Source organism: Mesoplodon mirus (genome assembly GCF_964341445.2).
Source record: "Mesoplodon mirus genome assembly, chromosome: 11".
NCBI classification, from domain to species: domain Eukaryota; kingdom Metazoa; phylum Chordata; class Mammalia; order Artiodactyla; family Ziphiidae; genus Mesoplodon; species Mesoplodon mirus.
Window position 1 is genome coordinate 96444413 of NC_138987.1, and position 16950 is coordinate 96461362.

The 16950-nt window shown below is 58.9% G+C and overlaps 1 protein-coding gene across 3 annotated transcripts; it reads right to left on the reverse strand.

Moving 5' to 3' along the window:
• Positions 1-1456: 1456 nt before the first annotated feature.
• Positions 1457-16779, reverse strand: PTPN6 (protein tyrosine phosphatase non-receptor type 6). 3 transcript variants are annotated; one of them, XM_082635534.1, is made up of 16 exons: positions 16485-16779; positions 11306-11428; positions 10912-11106; positions 8248-8437; positions 7975-8091; positions 7775-7888; positions 7521-7617; positions 7058-7137; positions 6734-6883; positions 5184-5315; positions 4912-5066; positions 2747-2814; positions 2496-2647; positions 2306-2397; positions 1809-1949; positions 1457-1640 (listed from the first exon to the last, which is right to left on the reverse strand). In XM_082635534.1, exons 1-15 carry the CDS (start codon positions 16496-16498, stop codon positions 1835-1837), a joined length of 1794 nt encoding a protein of 597 aa, XP_082491660.1. In that variant the 5' UTR covers positions 16499-16779; the 3' UTR covers positions 1457-1640; positions 1809-1834. The 3 variants fall into 3 exon arrangements, with proteins under 3 accessions (XP_082491660.1, XP_082491661.1, XP_082491662.1); XM_082635535.1 differs by having other exon boundaries at positions 1457-1680; XM_082635536.1 differs by lacking the exon at positions 16485-16779 and adding an exon at positions 11507-11848.
• Between the last annotated feature and the right edge of the window lie 171 nt (positions 16780-16950).

Genomic DNA, 16950 nt, shown 5'->3' on the forward strand with positions numbered 1-16950 from the left:
CCCGTGCCCACCTGTGCCGGACATCCCGGCCTGTGGAGGGCACGCGGGTCCCCCAGGGACGCCTCCCTGTCCTCACCCTTAGTACTGGGGTGCCCACCCCTGCCAAGAGTCCCAAGCTGGCCAGGAGTGTCGGCACCGACCCGGCCGATTCAAGTTCTGAGCTGCCCTCCTGCAGCCCTGGCTCTGCTCTCCAGAGGGGCCAGGGTACCCCGCCGGGCACAGCTGCCCTTGGACCCACCTCACAGCCCTGGAGAGTCCAAGTCCCAGCCTCCGGGCTGGGCGGTGAGAGGGGATGGGACCAGCCTTTCTTTTGTGTGGCTCAAGCTGGGATAGAAAGGGCGTTGCTGGGAGAGGGGCCCTGAGGCCCACAGGTGATGCTCCACCCACGCACCCCCTGGAGGGCGAGAGCTCCTGGGAGCTGAGCTGTGTCGTCCAATCCCAGCTCTGCCCTCTCGCTCCCTAACCACCCCCCCACACCTTTGTTTGCGTCCTTCTTAATTCTTGTCTGTACTTATTCAATGTTTGTGGACTGTTTCTGGGTCTGCCTTCCCACCAGGACAGGAAATGTCGGGTTCCCCATCACGCCCCAGCACTGCTCCAGTGCCTGGGACACAGGGACGCTCAATAAACAAAGTGTATGCTGAGTGAATGACCACCCAGCCTCAGCCGGCCCAGCAGCAGGGAACCGGGCCTTCCCAAGTCAGACTCTCTCAGGCTCAGCTCCCCAGGAGACTAGCATTATCAATCCACATAAAGCCTTAACGCAAAGAAGGAATCATCGCTGTTGTCCACTCTGGACCCAGGGGAAGGAAGAGCGAACAAAAAAAAAAACTGAAACTCTGACCAAGAGCCTACGGGCTCTCAGTAGCCCCAGAAAGGGAGGAGCGTGGCACTCCTTTGCACACCAGGTGCCCGGGGGAGGGAGGTTGGCCCTGGGCCTGTGTGAACTGGCCGTTGTTGTTATCGATCTTCTTAGCTCCCCGATGTAGAAGTCAGGCCGGAGAATGTGGTTATGTCCCCCTCGGGGTGACCCTGGCTGCGTCTCCAGGAATGCAGGCTCTAGGGCCAGAAGGCCTGAGTTAAAATAAAATCTTAGCTTCACTGCTCAACAGTCCTGTGGCCTTGAGCAAGTTATTTAATCTGTGTGTCAGTTTCTCCCACTGTAAAATAGGAATGATACAGGTACCTCGGTTCCATAACCACTTTTAGTCTTTTCAACAGCGCCTGACACATAGCAAGAGTGTAACGAATTTCATCATCCCTGATCTCCGTGATCTTCACAACCACCCTGGCAGGATCATCCTCCACTTTAAAGGGACGAGACGGCGGAACGTGACCCACACTCACACTAGTGTGTCAGACTGTGAAGGCCCAGCTTTCTGTGTCCACATGTAGCACTCCCTGCCCGCCTCCCCCTCCCGCCCAGGCACACGGAGTTAGAGACCCACACACAGTGACCTAGAGGCTTTATTTACAAGAGAAGGGCCTGGCCCTGCCAGGGGCCTTGCTGGGCTATATACAGGGGCTGGGAGAGGGAGCTGGGGACATGGCCATTTAAATTACAATGGAATGGGGGGCCAGGCTCCGAGGTTCAGGCTCTGGGTCTTCCACTGGAGGCCTCTGCAGGGACGGGGCTGAGGCTGCAGAGACAGGGAAGGAAGGGATCAGAGGGGGTTGGACCTGGAGGGGGGACAAGACACAGGTCTGGTTGGGTTGGGAAGACAGGGTGAGGCCACGGCCGCCCCGTCCATCCCAGGGAGAGCACCGAGCCTGGGGGCCCCTGAGGGCAGGCCAGGGAGGGGCCGTACCATGGCCGCCCCAGGACAGGCCCAGCTCACTTCCTCTTCAGGGAACCCTTGCTCTTCTCCTTGTCCGCCGACCGCTGCTTCTTCACCTTCTCGTCCTTCTTGTTCTTACTGTGCACGTTCTCATACACGTCCTCCTTGTGTCTGCAGGCGGGGCAGGCAGGTGCGGGCAGTCAGGAGACAGGGCAGGGGCCTCCAGCACCAGCAGCCCTTCGGGGCCACCCCCATCTCACAGGTGAGCAAACTGAGGCCAGGAGAGCGAGGAGACCAGTCCTGACAGTGTCCTTACACTAGACTAGAAGCTCCTTTGAGGGCAGAGGCTCCATCTCACACATCAGTGCCTAGCACAGGCCCCACGTGGAGGGCACTCAGGAGACACTCGTGAACACAGGTTGTAAGAACCAAGCTTGAACTTTAACCCGAACCTCCCTGGAAAGGACGGGTCGGGCTGGAGAAGAGAAAGGGGCAGACGCTGGGAGGTGGGAGGTGGGGCCACTCACTTGGAAGAGGTGCGGGCGGCCTTGGCATGGGCATTCTTCATGGCTGGGGGGTAGGTAATGTTCCCGTACTCCGACTCCCAGCCCTTCTGGGACTGTGGGAAGAAGTGTGGTGGGAGGCCGGTGGTCCCAGCAGCACCAGACAATGCCCACTGCCCCCCCTCGGCCCCTCCAGGCCATGCTCTGCCCGCACCTGCATGACCTCCAGCTTCTTCTTGGTGGTTTCGATGAACTGGGCGATGGCCACGTAGATGAACTTGTATTGCGCCTCCGTCTGCACCATGCCCGAGCGCTGGGCCCGTACCATCTGGATCGTCTTCTGGATGTCGATGTCACAGTCTAGGCCTAGCAGGGAGGGCAGCTGGACGTCAGGCCCTGGACAGAGGTGGTGAACACGGGGGCCGCTCCCCCACCCGCCCCGCGTCTCCCACAGGTCACCCTCACCCTTGGTGGAGATACTCTCCATAAGCATGTCGATGACAATGATGGTGCCGGTGCGGCCAATGCCGGCGCTGGGGAGAGAAGGGGAACCATCAGAGGCCCAGCCTGCACGAGCCGGGAAGCGGCGGCAGGGCAGCGGGGCGGGGTGTCAGCACAGCACCGGCAGGGGCGGGGCTTAGGGAACAGGCCGAGACGGGAGACGCAGGCACCAGGCAGGGTCATTGCGAGGGTAGGCAGGGTAGAAGTCTGTCCAGCTCTGCACCCGTGCTCATCACTGCAGCCAAGGGGTCTGGGGACAGAACCTGGCTCTCAGGCGCTAGGACGCTGCTCCCCGGACACCCATCACTTTCCTTCTTCCCAGCACCGCGCTCCACCGCCTGCTTCCACGCTTCACTCTGCCCCCCACCCCAGGAGATCTGGGACCCCGTTCCCCGACTACAGCCCGCCTGCTCCCCTGGTACTCCGGGCCTCCCCGGCCCTCTCCCACAGCCTTGGCCCCAGAGAGGCTGCCCTCCTCGCCTCGGGAGCATCTTTCGGCAAGGCTCCGTCTCCCTTTTTCTTCAGATCCTGATGGCAGGGCAAGGGCAGTGTCCAAGACAGCAGGCCTCGGGAGCCACCGGGCTCAGGAAACGTGGGGGAGCATCGCAGCAGGAAGTCTGCCTTCTCCCCACCCTCTGCCGCCACCCCTGGGCAAACAGACCCCAGGAGCCTCAGGACGGCACCCAGACCCCAGTCCCACCCCCTCGGCTAGGCCAGTCGGGCCAATGCCCCGAGTTGCACTGTCTAATTTCAAACCCAGATTGTCAAAAATAACACCCCCTCACCCACTTCCTTCCTGTAACGTCTAAATTAAGGCCATGGGGATTTCAAGAAGGGAGGGGGGCACGGCCTGGAGGCACAGTCCCTGAGGCAGCACGTGGGGGGCACCTCCAGACGCAGCCCCCCGGCCCCGCCCCAGGACGCACAATTGCTGGTGGGGCAGATGGAGGGAGCCCCAGCCCTCACGGCCCCGGGGTCACGTGGAGGGAGCTGGGAGGGAAGAGGGCAGAGCAGATTCCCATGTCCCCGTTCCCTGCCTGACGTGAGTTATGAAAGCATTAACAGCTACCATTCTTGGGCATTTACTGTATTCCAGACACAGTGAGAGGGTCTCACACTCACAACAACCCTGTAAGACCCTGATTTTACGGACAAGGAACCCGGGGGTCAGAGAAGGGAAGTCCTTTGCCCAAGATCGCACAGCCAGGGAGTGCAGGAGCTGGAATTTTGAGCAGCAGCGTCTGTCCAGGACCCTGGGCCTCCATCCCATCCCCCCAGGCCAGGCCGGCTGAGCAGGCCCGTCTGCGGGACGCTGCCTCTCAGGCCTGATGGGACACCTGCTCCTCCTCGCTGACCCCTCAGCTTCCCACCTTAGCAGGAACGGGGTCTCCTGATCATGAACATGAGGGTCTCCAGTGGAGCCAGCATGGTGCATGAGCCCAAGGGCTGAGTTGGGGGCACTGGCGGGAAGGGAAAGATAGGTTGCAGCCATGAAGACGCCTCAGCCTGCCGCCAGGGCTGCAGATGGAAAAGAGAAGGGATGGGGAGCTACACCAACCCCAAGGAGAAACACCAGAAACACCGGCTGGGTAGGCGCGTCTGAGAAAACAGGAGTGACCAGGACCTGGGTCTACCGTGAGCCCTGCTCCAGGCTCCCCCCTTGACCAGCAGTGACCTGGCAAGAGGCTGGGCCTGTTTCCTCATCTGTATGTGGCAGGGTTGGACTAGATGCTACATCCAGGGAAGTCTCTGAGGAAGCCCACCCCACCAGGCACAGGATCAAACAATGGGCTTGGTTGAAGCTTAAGTTCCACCCATGGGTCTGGAGTCATCAGGGAACCCAGAGACTTCCCTGAAGGTCCAGAGGTTAAGACTCCTCACTCCCAATGCAGGGGGCGCGGGTTCCATCCCTGGTGGGGGAACTGAGACCCCACACGCCACATGGCATGGCCAAAACAAAACAAAACAAAAAACAGTATCAGGGAACCCAGAAGAGGTGGAGGCCAGGGGAGGCGTTAAATGAGTTAATATATAAATTGCTTACAAGAGCGCATGGCACTTAGCAGTACTCACTTGCCAGCTACTACTTTGATTATTATTACTAACACCGTCGTTATTCTTCTTCTCACCTGCAGTGCACGATGATGGGCCCTGCGTGAGGCAGACTTTCCTGCCGCTGGTTGATCTGGTCCAGGAAGCTGAGGACACCCCCAGGCTCGCTGGGGACCCCGTGGTCAGGCCAGCTCAGGTACTGGTAGTGCCAGATCTCCCGAACCAGGTCCCCCTGGGTCAAGGACATAGTCAGTGCCCCCTGCTCCCGCGCATGGCCTCATCCAACCCAACCAAAGAGGACAGGTGTGAGGAGGGCCCCGGGCATGGGGCAGGGGCAGGGGCCACTCACATTGTCCAGCGGGGAGACCTGTAAGGTGCGGAGTTTGTACTCAGCTGTGTCGTGTTCCCCGCAGTTGGTTACAGCGTAGAGTCCATAAACGCACTGAGTGCCCATCTCTGGCCAGTATGGGACACATTTGTTCTGAAAAGGGAGGGTGAAGGTGGGGACTGAGGCCTGTGCCCACCTCGAGCAGGGCCTGAGTCCCTGGTGATGGCCCTGTCAGCATCCACTGGATGAACAGATGAAGTGGCCGAGAGTCAGAGACATAGGGCCTGGCTCGGCCTCTTACAGGTGGTGAGACCTCGCCAGTCACTTGACAAGTCATTCAGTGCACGTTGGCTGGCACACGCACTGAACCTGAAGCTGTGCAAACCGGGCTGGAGTTACAGACACAAGTAAGACGCAGCCTATGCCCCTGTGCCTGCAGGAGCTCACAGAGAGATAGGTGAGCGGGGAACCAGAGCCGCTGAGGAGCAAGGGGGAGGGAGAGACTAATCCTCCCTCTCGGGAACGGGGGAAAGCAGGGACGGCTTCACAGAGGAGGGAGCATTTGAGCTGGGTCTTCAAAAAACGAGGAGTCGGGCTTCCCTGGTGGCACAGTGGTTAAGAATCCGCCTGCCAATGCAGGGAACCCGGGTTCGAGCCCTGGTCCGGGAAGATCCCACATGCCTCGGAGCAACTAAGCCTGTGCGCCACAACTACTGAGCCTGCGCTCTAGAGCCCGCGAACCACAACTACTGAGTCCACATGCCACAACTACTGCAGCCCGCGTGCCTAGAACCCGTGCTCCGCAACAAAGAGAAGCCACCACAATGAGAAGCCCTCACACTGCAACGAAGAGTAGCCCCCGCTCACTGCAACTAGAGGAAGCCCACACGCAGCAACGAAGACCCAACACAGCCAAAAAGAAAGGAAGGAAGGAAGGAAGAAAAGAAGAAAGAAAGAAAGAAAAAGAAAAGAAAAAAAGGTGAGGAGTCAGTGAGGCAGAGAGAGCCCAGAGCCAGGAAGTCGGTCCCTAGCGGAAATGAGCTCGTGCAGAGGCATGGAAACCTTAGGGACCCTGGCCGGTCAGAGGCGGCGAGGGCTGGAGGGCAGCCACCAAGCCTGAGCGCCAGGTCCGGCAGTGCGACTGCTCTGAAGGCAGCTGGGAGCCGTGGCAGGGTTCTCAGAGGGAGCAGCCTGGTGCAGTGTGTGCTCTGCACGGGTCACAGCCACTCCACTGCAGACGGTGCCGTGGGAAGGGGGCAGCCTGCAGGCAGGGAGGTAGCTTGCCCGTGGCGTGAGGGTTGGGGGCTGACTCCAGAGAGTATTATGAGGCCGAGGGGACAGGAAGGGCTGCTGCCCAGAGCGGGACGGAGGGACACTTTAAGGAAAGAGGCCACTGGAAATCTGGGTCTGGTGGTCAGGGGAGCCCAGGGTGGGACGCAGGGGTCCGGGAGTCAGCGTGTACCCAGACCTCGTGCCTCAGTTTCCCAACAAGGTAGGACCCTTGCCCTCCGAGGTGCCCCAAGTCTCTTTGGCTTAATGGTGGTGGACGACTACTGGGGGGCTCGGCTTACCCGGCCCTTCTCCACCTCCCGGGTGGTCATGACGACGACACGGGTGTTCTCCTGCCACACCATCTGCCAGAAGTCGTTGACCGTGGCCTCCAGGCAGCCCTGGCTGGCGATGTAGGTCTTAGCATTCTCATCAGGGCCTAGCAGCTGGTTCTGGACGCGGGTGCAGAGACACGCAGGGCTATGAGCCCCTCGCACCCCTGCCACCCTCAGCCACCCAAGGCCACAGCTCTGGCTTCGCCTGTGCATCTTTGGACACAGCCCCCCCATGAATGGGGGTCCCCAGGGCCCAGTCCCCCCTCCCCCATGACCGGCGGGCACACCCACCTTGACGTAGTTGGCGTTAATGTAGTCAGACCCAGGGACGTTACTGTCGCGTCCCTGTAAGACCACTCGGCTGTGGTCGACTGGGAGCGGGCAGAGAGGAAGCAAGAAAGGCGTGGGTCAGACCCTTCCTGAGTTTCCAGGCCTTTCTTGCCCAGAAGCCACGAGCTCTCAGAGCCCTGCGGGCAGGCGGGGATGGGGGATCTGTATGGGGGGAGGGATCTGTGTGGGGTGGGGCTGGAGGCTTCAGAGGAGGAAGGGGGTGGGGGTGGGGTGCCGGAGGCCCCTCTGGGAGGAGCGGAGGCTTTTTGGAGGAGGGGAGGCTCTACTGCGGGTGGAGAGGGGTCCCCCCTTGAGCTGGGGGAAGAGACCCCCTGAGATGGGGCGAGGTCGGCAGGCGGAAGAGGAGCCTCCTGGGTGAATGGATGGGGGAGGGCTGGAGGCTGCCCAGGGACAGGGCACTCACACGGAAGGATGTTCTTGTAGCGGTTCTTGCTCTTGTTTTCTGGCCGCTGCCCTTCCAGCCGCTGGTGCAAGTTCTTCACCTCCTGCTTCTGCAGACTCTGTGGGGCAAGAGGGGGAAATGGAGCCCCAGGCCCTGGAGAAGGGCCGTCCACGGGTGGCGAGGACGTGGGGCAGATCAGTGTAAGGGGCGGGGAGAGAGGGGACAGGGTCTGCCTGGGACCCCAGGCCCTTTGCCCTGCTGGTCCCATCACGCACCTCAAACTCCTCCCAGAAGCCAGCCTTGGCTGTGTCCTCCGACTCCTTCTTCTTGTTCAGTTCCAAGACCCGGTTCTCAATGTCAGCTGCGTTCACCCTCGTGGCGTAGTATGGCTGGGGTGAGGGAGGGCGAGAAGTCAGCCGCTTCTAGAGCTCAGAAGCTCAGGGGAAGGAAGGAGGCAGCCAGGCCCACCCCTCACCTGCCGCAGGTAGACGAAGGCGCCTGAGGCCTCCTCGATCCCCGTCCTCTTGAAATGCTCCACCAGGTCCGTGAGGCTGTCGAAGGTCTCCGAACCGCCCACTGTGTAGCGTCCACCCTGAGGGGGGCCGAGTCAGGCCACCTCTCAGGACCCGAGTCTCCCTCCCTGGACCCCCAGCCTCAGACCGAAGCCTGGGCTAACCCTCCCCACGGGCAGCGCTGGAGCACAGATGGACCCCAAGCAGGATGCCGCCCCACTACCCAGATGCCTTACCTCACACATGACCTTGATATGGGTGACTCTGAGCGGGGAGCCCGGCCCAGCCTTGGGCTGGTCGCTGAGCACGGACAGCACAAAATCTCCAGGCTGGCTGAGACTTTCACGCACGAGAAAAGTCCAGGGCTCACCCTTGGCCTGCAGCAGTGTCTCTGCCTGCCCTCCAGACATGTGGCCATGGTACCACCTAGAGAAGACAGCATCCGGGGAGGTGAGACCGAGGCCAGGGGCAGGTGCTGGGCAGACATTCACGGAGGGGGCAGGGAAACCAGGCACCTGCCACGTGCAGGCACTCTGCTATATGCTTTCAAATCCACCACCATCACAAAAATGCTGAGAGGTAGATACTACCCATTCTGCAGATGAAGAAACTGAGGCTGGGTGATTGCACACTGGCCCAAGGCCCTTGCTGATAAGAGGCGAGCCTCAGGACTTCTAAGCAGGCCCACCTCTGAAAGTTTAAGACAAAGGCAGACAGGCAGGCCATATCCAGAATATTTGGAGGGGAGAAACCCAGGAAGGGTCTCCATGAAAGACAGGGCTGGGCTAGGGGAACAAATGCAGAGGCCAAACCACAGAGAGTGCTGGGGATGGGAGAGACGGAAGTCACAAGGGAGGCATGATGGGGAGAAGTCCCCCAGGGGGGCCAGGAAGGCAGACAACCCCGCTGCGTAAGAGTGGTTTGGGGGCTCTGGGGTGCCTGGGATGATGTCACTGAACGAGCTGTTAGAGGGGCTCAGAGGGGCTCAGAGGGGCAGAAAGCAGAACTAGGACCTTTCCCCACAGCACACCCCCTTCCCAGGAGGAAACTGTAGCCCCGCAATGCCCAGCCCCACAGGAAACCACGTGATGGAAAAAACACAAAACTCCTTCTGGGGAGAGAGTGAGAAGTGAGGTTGTGAGGTTTCCTCAGCCCAGGGACCAGGGGAGGGGGGGCATTTTCCAACCGCAGGAATGGGGAGAAGGAGGGAGGGGGCCGTCTGTCCCGCCCCATCTCACTCCTGCCCCAAGGAGACTGCAGCTCAGAGACTTCCAGAGTCTCCTGCCCTGTCCAGGACCCCCTGGGCCACCCCATCCCATCACTCGGGGATAGGCCAGGTCCCCAGGGCTATGGAGAGGGGGCTAACCCGCTTCCCCCAGGCCCCAGGATGAGGAAGTTTCCATGCAAATGTCAGGCTGACCACAGGGGAGAGCTAGCCAGTGAGAGGACAAATGCAAATTCCCGCAGAGGGGGTGCGGCAGCTGCGAGAACACAAGTGGAGCTTTGGAGAAAGAGCCTCCTCCGCACACTCCCAGGGTCAAGGGTGAGCCGAGGCCTCCTGGCCCGGGTAACCAAAGGGGCCTCTTCGAGTCAGCTACCCTGGTCCTGATTCCCTCGGTCCTCGGTCCTCCACTTCGCCCAGCCCCAGTTGGAACCCAGGCCTCGGGCCCCTCCCAGGGGGTCTGCTCAGCTCCATCCCTCTTCCAGCTCCACCCTCTTCCTGCAGCAGCCAGCAGGGCAGATCCTGGCCAGGACAAGGAGGAAGCCAGGACATGAAGAGCTCAAGAGAGTCTGGGTGGAAAATCCCCATGAAATGTTGCAGGTGGGGTGCAGGAAAAGGGCAAGAGGAGGCAGACACCAAGGTAGGGCAGCCACCAGCAAGGTCATCACTGTGGCTTCCCTCCTAGAAGAGGTAACTTCACAGGAAGGGGATCAGTGGCTCCATGTTCACGGGAAAGAGGTCTCCAGGGCTGGGCCCCAGGGCCTTTATCTCAGCCTCATCCAGGGCTAAGTTTCAATCACTGACTTGAAAAAAATATGAATGCACATTGGGACGCATGCATGTCAGAGAGACTGAAAGCAGACAGAATCAAAGTGCAGAATCATTTCAACAATCGATACACAAATACAGGACAAGGGCAAGTTGACTTGGCCCCAGGAGTGTGAAAAAAAAAAATCCAGAGCTGTTCAGCTGCCTTCCCCTTAATAGGAGCTGTCATGGAGATGAAGCTATAAAATGAGCCACCACGTCCTGCTGAGCGTTAGGGTCCCACCACCCTCCACCCGTGCACTCGGAGACTGCATGGGAAGCAGCCAGCCCAGTTTGGGGGACCACATCTTTGGAGCTAAAAAGATGCCTGGAGTATTACCCTGTGCCCAGGTACTAGGCCCCTTACACACCCATCACACAGTTTTCAATGATCTGGGTTCTGGTCAAGGGACTCGTCCAGCTCCACCCAGCCCAAGAGGGCAGACCCGTCCTCACGGGGTTGCTGGGATGAGGCACCAAGTGTCCTCAGAAACGCTGGTCCCTATGCTCTTCCTCAACATCAGCCTGTCCCTGTAGTAACCCCCGCTGGGGAGGGAAGAGGAGGGCAGATTCTGTTCCAGGTAAGAAGTTCTTTCTAACAACAGAGCCAGACTGCTGGGAACACAGCCACGACGAGTGGCCTCTCGGGCACTAGTAGAGTCTGGGCTGCTGGCAGACAGCGACCCTAGAGAAGGGCGAGGTGACCTTCTCTGGCTTCCTCAGGGGTTGATGGAAAGGGGCCCCAGGATCACATGGAGGGAAGAGGCCCACAGAGCCCTGAGAAGGAGCGGGGGGCGGGGGGGGGAGGGGCACTTGGGGTGGAGGCCAGCCCACCTCTCCGTGGGCTGGGCCAGGGCGCGAAGCCCCTCACCTCTCACTGGTAGGGTCTGAGCAGTTCAGCGGGTACTTGAGGTGGATGACGGTGCCATCGCGGTCCTGCAGGACGCCCTGCTGCTGCGTGTAGTATTCCACCAGCTCTGTCAGCGTCGCGAACTTCTCCCCTCCATACAGGTCGTAGAAATCCCCCGAGTTCTGGATCCGAATGTGGGTCACCTGATCCCCCACCCTGCAGGGCACCGGGGCAGCGGTGAGGCCGGTGGATGCGAGAGTGGAGGTGGGGATGGCGTGGGGGATGGGCGGGGGTCCTGGGCAGGGAGCGCACACGGGGGCGGGGTGGACACACACAGGGCCGGGGCGTGCTGGGGCCTGGGCAACCAGAGTGAGGGGCCAAGTCCTGGCCCCCGCTAGAGCCTCGGGCCACCCACCTGACGGAGAGGGAGAAGTCGCCCTGGTTCTTGCGACTGGGCCGAGCCAGGAAGCTCCCGTTGACCCCTCGGCCCTTGAGCAGGGTCTCGGCATCCAGCCCACTGAGGTCTCGGTGAAACCACCTGGGAGGCCGGGAGGGCAGTGAGGAGAGGGCCCTGGGGCACCCCACCTCCTGCCTACTCAGGGTCCCCGGCCCTTACCTCACCATCCTGGGGGCGCCCGGGGGGAAGGGGGTGCAGGCAACAGGGTGGAGCTGCTGAGTCCGGGCAGGCGGAGAACGCTGGGGCTAAACCTCCCGAGCCTCTCAGCGCCCAGGTCACCTCACCACCGCGGTCCTGGTTCTGGGGCTGCCACTCCACTGGCCTGGGGCAGCCGGCAGGGCGGGGACAGGAAGGGGCGCGGCCGACCCCTTGGGGGAACTCACTCTACTTCTCGTTTTAGAGCAGAGTGGGGAGAAGCTGCGCAGGGTGGCAGTGGGCGCAGGGGGGCCCACTTCCCACACGCCTGCCATCAAAGGCCTCGGGAGCGTGGCCCTCCACACATGGGGGGACACCCGAGTAAGGACACACGTGCGCCTGGCGCACTCCGGGCGCAGATCACGCTCGGCATGTGGGAAGCCGCCCAGTCACGCGCCGTCTACTCCTGCTCCGCCAGCCACTTCCACGCAGCCTTCCCTGGTCCACGCCACTGATGATGGTGATGATGGCAACTGTCACTAGTGGAGTCTGTATGCCAGGCACTGTACTGTATGATATTTACATGCCTTATCGGATGTGTCATCACCATAGCCCCATGAAGCAGGTACCTTCGTTATCCCCATTTTCCAGACAAGGAACCTGGGGCTCGGGGAGTGTAGGGAGCTCACCCAGGGTCACACAGTCAGTAAGTGGCGGTGCCAGGATGCAAACCAGACGGCCTGGTTCCAAAGCCGGTGATTTTAGCTACTGTATGCCAGGCCTCAGGGCTTCAAAGTTTGAACAGAGGTTGGAATTGTACTCCAATAAAAAAATAAAGAGCTGGGGCTTCCCTGGTGGCGCAGTGGTTAAGAATCCGCCTGCCAATGCAGGGGACACGGGTTCGAGCCCTGGTCCGGGAAGATCCCGCATGCTGCGGAGCAACTAAGCCCGTGTGCCACAACTACTGAGCCTGCTCTCTAGAGCCTGCGAGCCACAACTGCTGAGCCCACGAGCCACAACTACTGAGCCCACGCACCTAGAGCCCGTGCTCTGCAACAAGAGAAGACACCGCTGTGAGAACCCCGCGCACCACAACAAAGAGTAGCCCCGCTCGCCGCGACTAGAGAAAGCCCGCGTGCAGCAATGAAGACCCAATGCAGCCAAAAACAAATAAATAAAATAACATAATTAAAAATAAATTTAAAAAAAAAAGACTCCATCTTGCAATGCAGGGGACGCCAGTTCGATCCCTGGTTGGGGAACTAAGATCCCACATGCCATGCCTGCCACAACTAGACAGAAGCCCACACATGCACCACAACTTAAGCGAAGAGCCTGCACGCCCCAACTAAATCCTGACGCAGCCAAAAAATAAATAAATATTTTAAAAAGTAAAATAAAAATAAAAAGCTAAAAAAAGAAGAACAGAGGTTGGGAGACTCTTCCATTAAGGTCGCAGTGGGAGGGGGAGACTCCATAATTGCCAAGGCCGGGAAGATGCCTACAGAGGGATGCCCTCCCCTCCCTTGACACACATAGCTGAAGAGGTGCCCTGGGGCAAAGGGATAGACAGAATGACCCCTATGCCCTGTCCAACTTGCACTTTCTCTGCTTCTTGTCCTCAGGCTTTGGCCCATCCATCTGGCCCCAACCCTGCATTCAGGTAAGGAGCACACCTAGGGAAGCAGGTGTGGGCGGAGCCACCAGACCCCATGGGTGCGTCCACCCTATGCCTGAGCCGTAGGTTCTTGACAAGGGGGTCTGATCTGAGTCCGCTGGAGTTCGGGACTCTGACCAGAGGCCTGTCTCCTGGGACTGGGGCTGGGGGCGCAGGGCCTGCCAGGGCTTATTCTCAGGGCCGGTTGACCCGGAGAGGCCCTAAACACTAAAAGCTTGTCATGCTCCCTGTAATTCCAAACACAAACACAAACATCCCCAAACCAAAGCAAGAGGAAAGAAGCCCAACGAAACAGACGCAAGAAACTCTTGTTGGTGGCTTCCCTAGGGAGGGGGACCAGGTGGCTGGAGGAGAGGGCTGGGAGGGACCTCTCCTTCTCCCTTCCACCTTTGTGAAGGTTATATCATGGGCATGTATCACCTTTATAAAAATAAGTAAACTGACTGGGAGATGGCAATTCCTGGGACACTTCTGGGGTACTGGGAATGCTCTACATCGCGATCTGAGTGGTGTACACATGGACGGAATAAATGTGATATTTAATATTCACGCACATGATGTATGCTGTGCCTCAAAAAATAAGGAAAATAAATAACAAAGTGCTCAAGCCCAACAAAAGTCTATTTTCTTATGTTGGCTACTTTATCATTTTTTGAACATCAATTTCCCCCCACCCCAAAAAGGGCTTCTTTTTTCCGCCTCTTTCTGGGGCCCTGGGAGCCTTGCTTGGTCTGTTTATTGCATGGTCTAACACTGACTACCTCCAGCCTTGGACAGCCGCCCTGAAAGACCATGAACTCACCCCCACAGCAGGGGGCAGGAAGGAGGTGGACATTGGCTTCTCCACCACAGAGGGTCCTCTGCCAGTCTGGCTCACCTCCAAGTGGTCAAAACTTAGCACCATGCCTCGCACAGAGTATGTGTCCGATAACCAAGCTCATCTGGACCCGTGCACATACATGGTCACAAGCCCAGGTCCGGTCCTACACATGCACACCCTGCTTGTCATATACAGATGAGTATACACACACACGCACACACCACACAAGCATCCACTTATGCACACGGAGTCCCACTACATGCACCTCACCATCCACGTCCACCTACGCACATACCTGGTTGGGTGCAAACACCCACCTGTGGACACCGCATCCTGACCACACACGAAGCTGCAGGTCCATGCTTGACACTAAACACTCCCTGCACCCTGGCCACAAGCCACTCTCCTTCTGGAGCTTACACCACTTGGTGGAGAGAAACTAACTAGGAACCCAGAAACTCCTGACCATGGAAGAAGCAGGAATTTCTTTGAAGGGGGTCAAGCCAGAAGACAGACAGACACCAGGATGAGATGTACTGTCTCTGCTGTCCTCTGGCAGGAAAATAAATAAGAAGCACCTCCCTTCCCTTGACATAAGTGCTCTGGAGTTCACAGAGCACTTGCACACACACACAATCCCATTTGGGCCTCAGACATCCCCGTGATGTAGGAATTATTTTTCTGAATTTTTTTTTAAGGGAGGAAAACAGGCTCCAGAAAGCTGAGAGTTACAAAAGTAAGGGCCTACTAATTCCAAAGAGAAAATTCTTCACTTGGAAAGCAAGGAAATAAAGGTAGAGATGAAGATCAAGGGGGATGCAGAAAGACAGGCAGTCTGGAAGAGCAAAGAAGGTGAAATAATATCTAGAAAGTTCTTGAAGTTCCCTGAGCCTCAGTACCCCTGACCTGATAAATGAGCTTAACAATATTTCCCAAATACTGATACAAAAGACCAATATGAAGTAAGTTTTTGGCACAAACAGCTTCTATGTGACATTATTAATCCACATGCCAACGTTATTTAGTAGGTCTTGTTAGCCCAATTTTAGAAACAAAAACTAAGCCTCAGAGAAGTAACTTGCCCAAGGTCACAAGCTAGTAAGGGGAAGGCAACAAACCAAGGCTGACTGACGTGAGGCCACTGCCCATCCCACCACACCAACCACTGCTGGAGGAGCCAGGGCACTGGCACAGCCCATGGTGAGGCCACAGGGGCCGGCGCTCCTGCAAGGCAGGATCTGGAAAGGCCCCCCGGATGGCAGGCACAGGACCCACTGGAGCAGCGCTGGGTGTGAGCAGGGCACTGTGGCTGAGCTGAGCTGCTCTCAGAGGCTGGGACCCATGGCAGAGGGCCTCACAGGGCCAGGCTGGGGACCCAAGGAAGGATTCTGTCCCAGGAGAGGCCTTGCCAACCACCTGGTAGGAAAACAACCGAGGCGGGAGTGCAGAAGTGGTCAGGGACCAGACAACTCAGTCAGAACCTTGACATCAGGGCTGAAGGAGACAAGGTGTGCACTGGGGGAGGCAGGCCACACCCCAGGGCAGATGTCAGTGTGAGAAGCAAGAACCTGCAGGACTCGGGGGTGACCAACCCATCAACTCACCAACACACCGAGCAGGTCCTCACTGTAGCATCCAAACTCCAGCAAGGCCCGGTCTCTCCCGGCCCTCCCCACTGGCCTACTCTGCTACAGGCACCGTCATTTAGTTTGTTCTCACAGCAGGGCCTTTGCACTGGCCGTTCCCTCCGCCCAGGGGCACTGGAGCCCGGCTCCCCCTCCAGGTCACAGCTCCTGTGTCACCTCCTCAGGAAAGCCCTCCAGCCAGTGACACCACTGGCACCCCAGTCACTTACTAGCACGCGAAGCTGTCTCATTTTCTGGGTAACACTTCTGAGAACCCGCAATTATCCTATTTAGTGGGTTCCTTGGGCAGCCTGTCACCTTCCACTGGAGTGAGTGAAGCTCCGTGAGGGCAGGGACCGTGTCTCTCGTTTGCTACAGTATTGGCAGCACTTTAAAAAGCACCTGGCGTATAATAGACGCTCAACAGGTATCTGCTGAATGAACTGACGCGGAGGAGTGAAGGGAAACTGAAGGAAATCTGAATGAAGGATACTGGGACGTTGAGTGGGAACAGGGGAGCCTTCTCAGATTTGCCTTTCAGACGTGTAATGTTTCAGGTGACATGGGCTCCCCAGGGGGACAGATCCTAAGCAGATGGCAGAAGCAGGGGACCAGAGGGTGAAGGGAGAAATGCAATGGTGAGAAGAAATATGCATCTATCAGGGAGGAAGTACTAGAGAAGCGGGGGTGGGGTGGGGGGTGCGGAGGGCTACGAATGGGCCCGGAGTTCCTGACATCTTTCGGGGAAGCAGACCCAGGGCAGGGGGCAGGGGCAGGTCGCACTCGTGGTCACACACCTGTCAGGAGTGAGCAGGAACACTGCTCCTCCCTCCCAAATGAACAGGAGACCATGATACGCAAGCGGAGCAGGGGACTTACCCATGGGACAGCATTTCCCGAGAGGGGTAGGGAGTCACAGGCAGATGGCCACAGGGGGCGGGGCTGAGCCCCAGGCGCAGCTGTGCGGTGGCCCAAGGTGAGGAAGAACACTGAGAACTCAAGCCACTTTCCTCTCGATGCTGCCCGCCAGGCCAAGATACCACAGGGACAAGCCCCTGGACTTAATAAACCCGGAAAAGGGACAGGTGGGGAGGGGCTGGCCTTAGACCGCCCACAGCAGCTGGCTTCTCTCTCTATCTAGCCCCGCGGCGCTGGACTGCGCCGCCTGCCTGTCCCCCGCCTCCTTCCCTGGGGAAGGGAGGAGCCACCTGGAGCTCCACCTGGTGCTCCGGCCAACGGAGCTGAGGGAGGATGGGTGCTGCGGGCAGAGACCAGGAAGTAACCCTGGCCAAGGGAGCACCAACCAATGGGAGAGCCTCCCAGCACACAGAAGCCAAGGGGCCTC

Bases quoted from the DNA above. Each gene is read 5' to 3' on its own strand.
- PTPN6 (XM_082635534.1), bottom strand. The intron at 8,438-10,911 runs GTGAGGGGCTTC...TGTCTTCTCTAG, and splicing joins TCAGACCCTACCAGTGAGAG to GTGGTACCATGGCCACATGT. The intron at 2,398-2,495 runs GTGCGGGCAGAG...TTCTTCCCACAG, and splicing joins AGAAGCTGGAGGTCATGCAG to TCCCAGAAGGGCTGGGAGTC.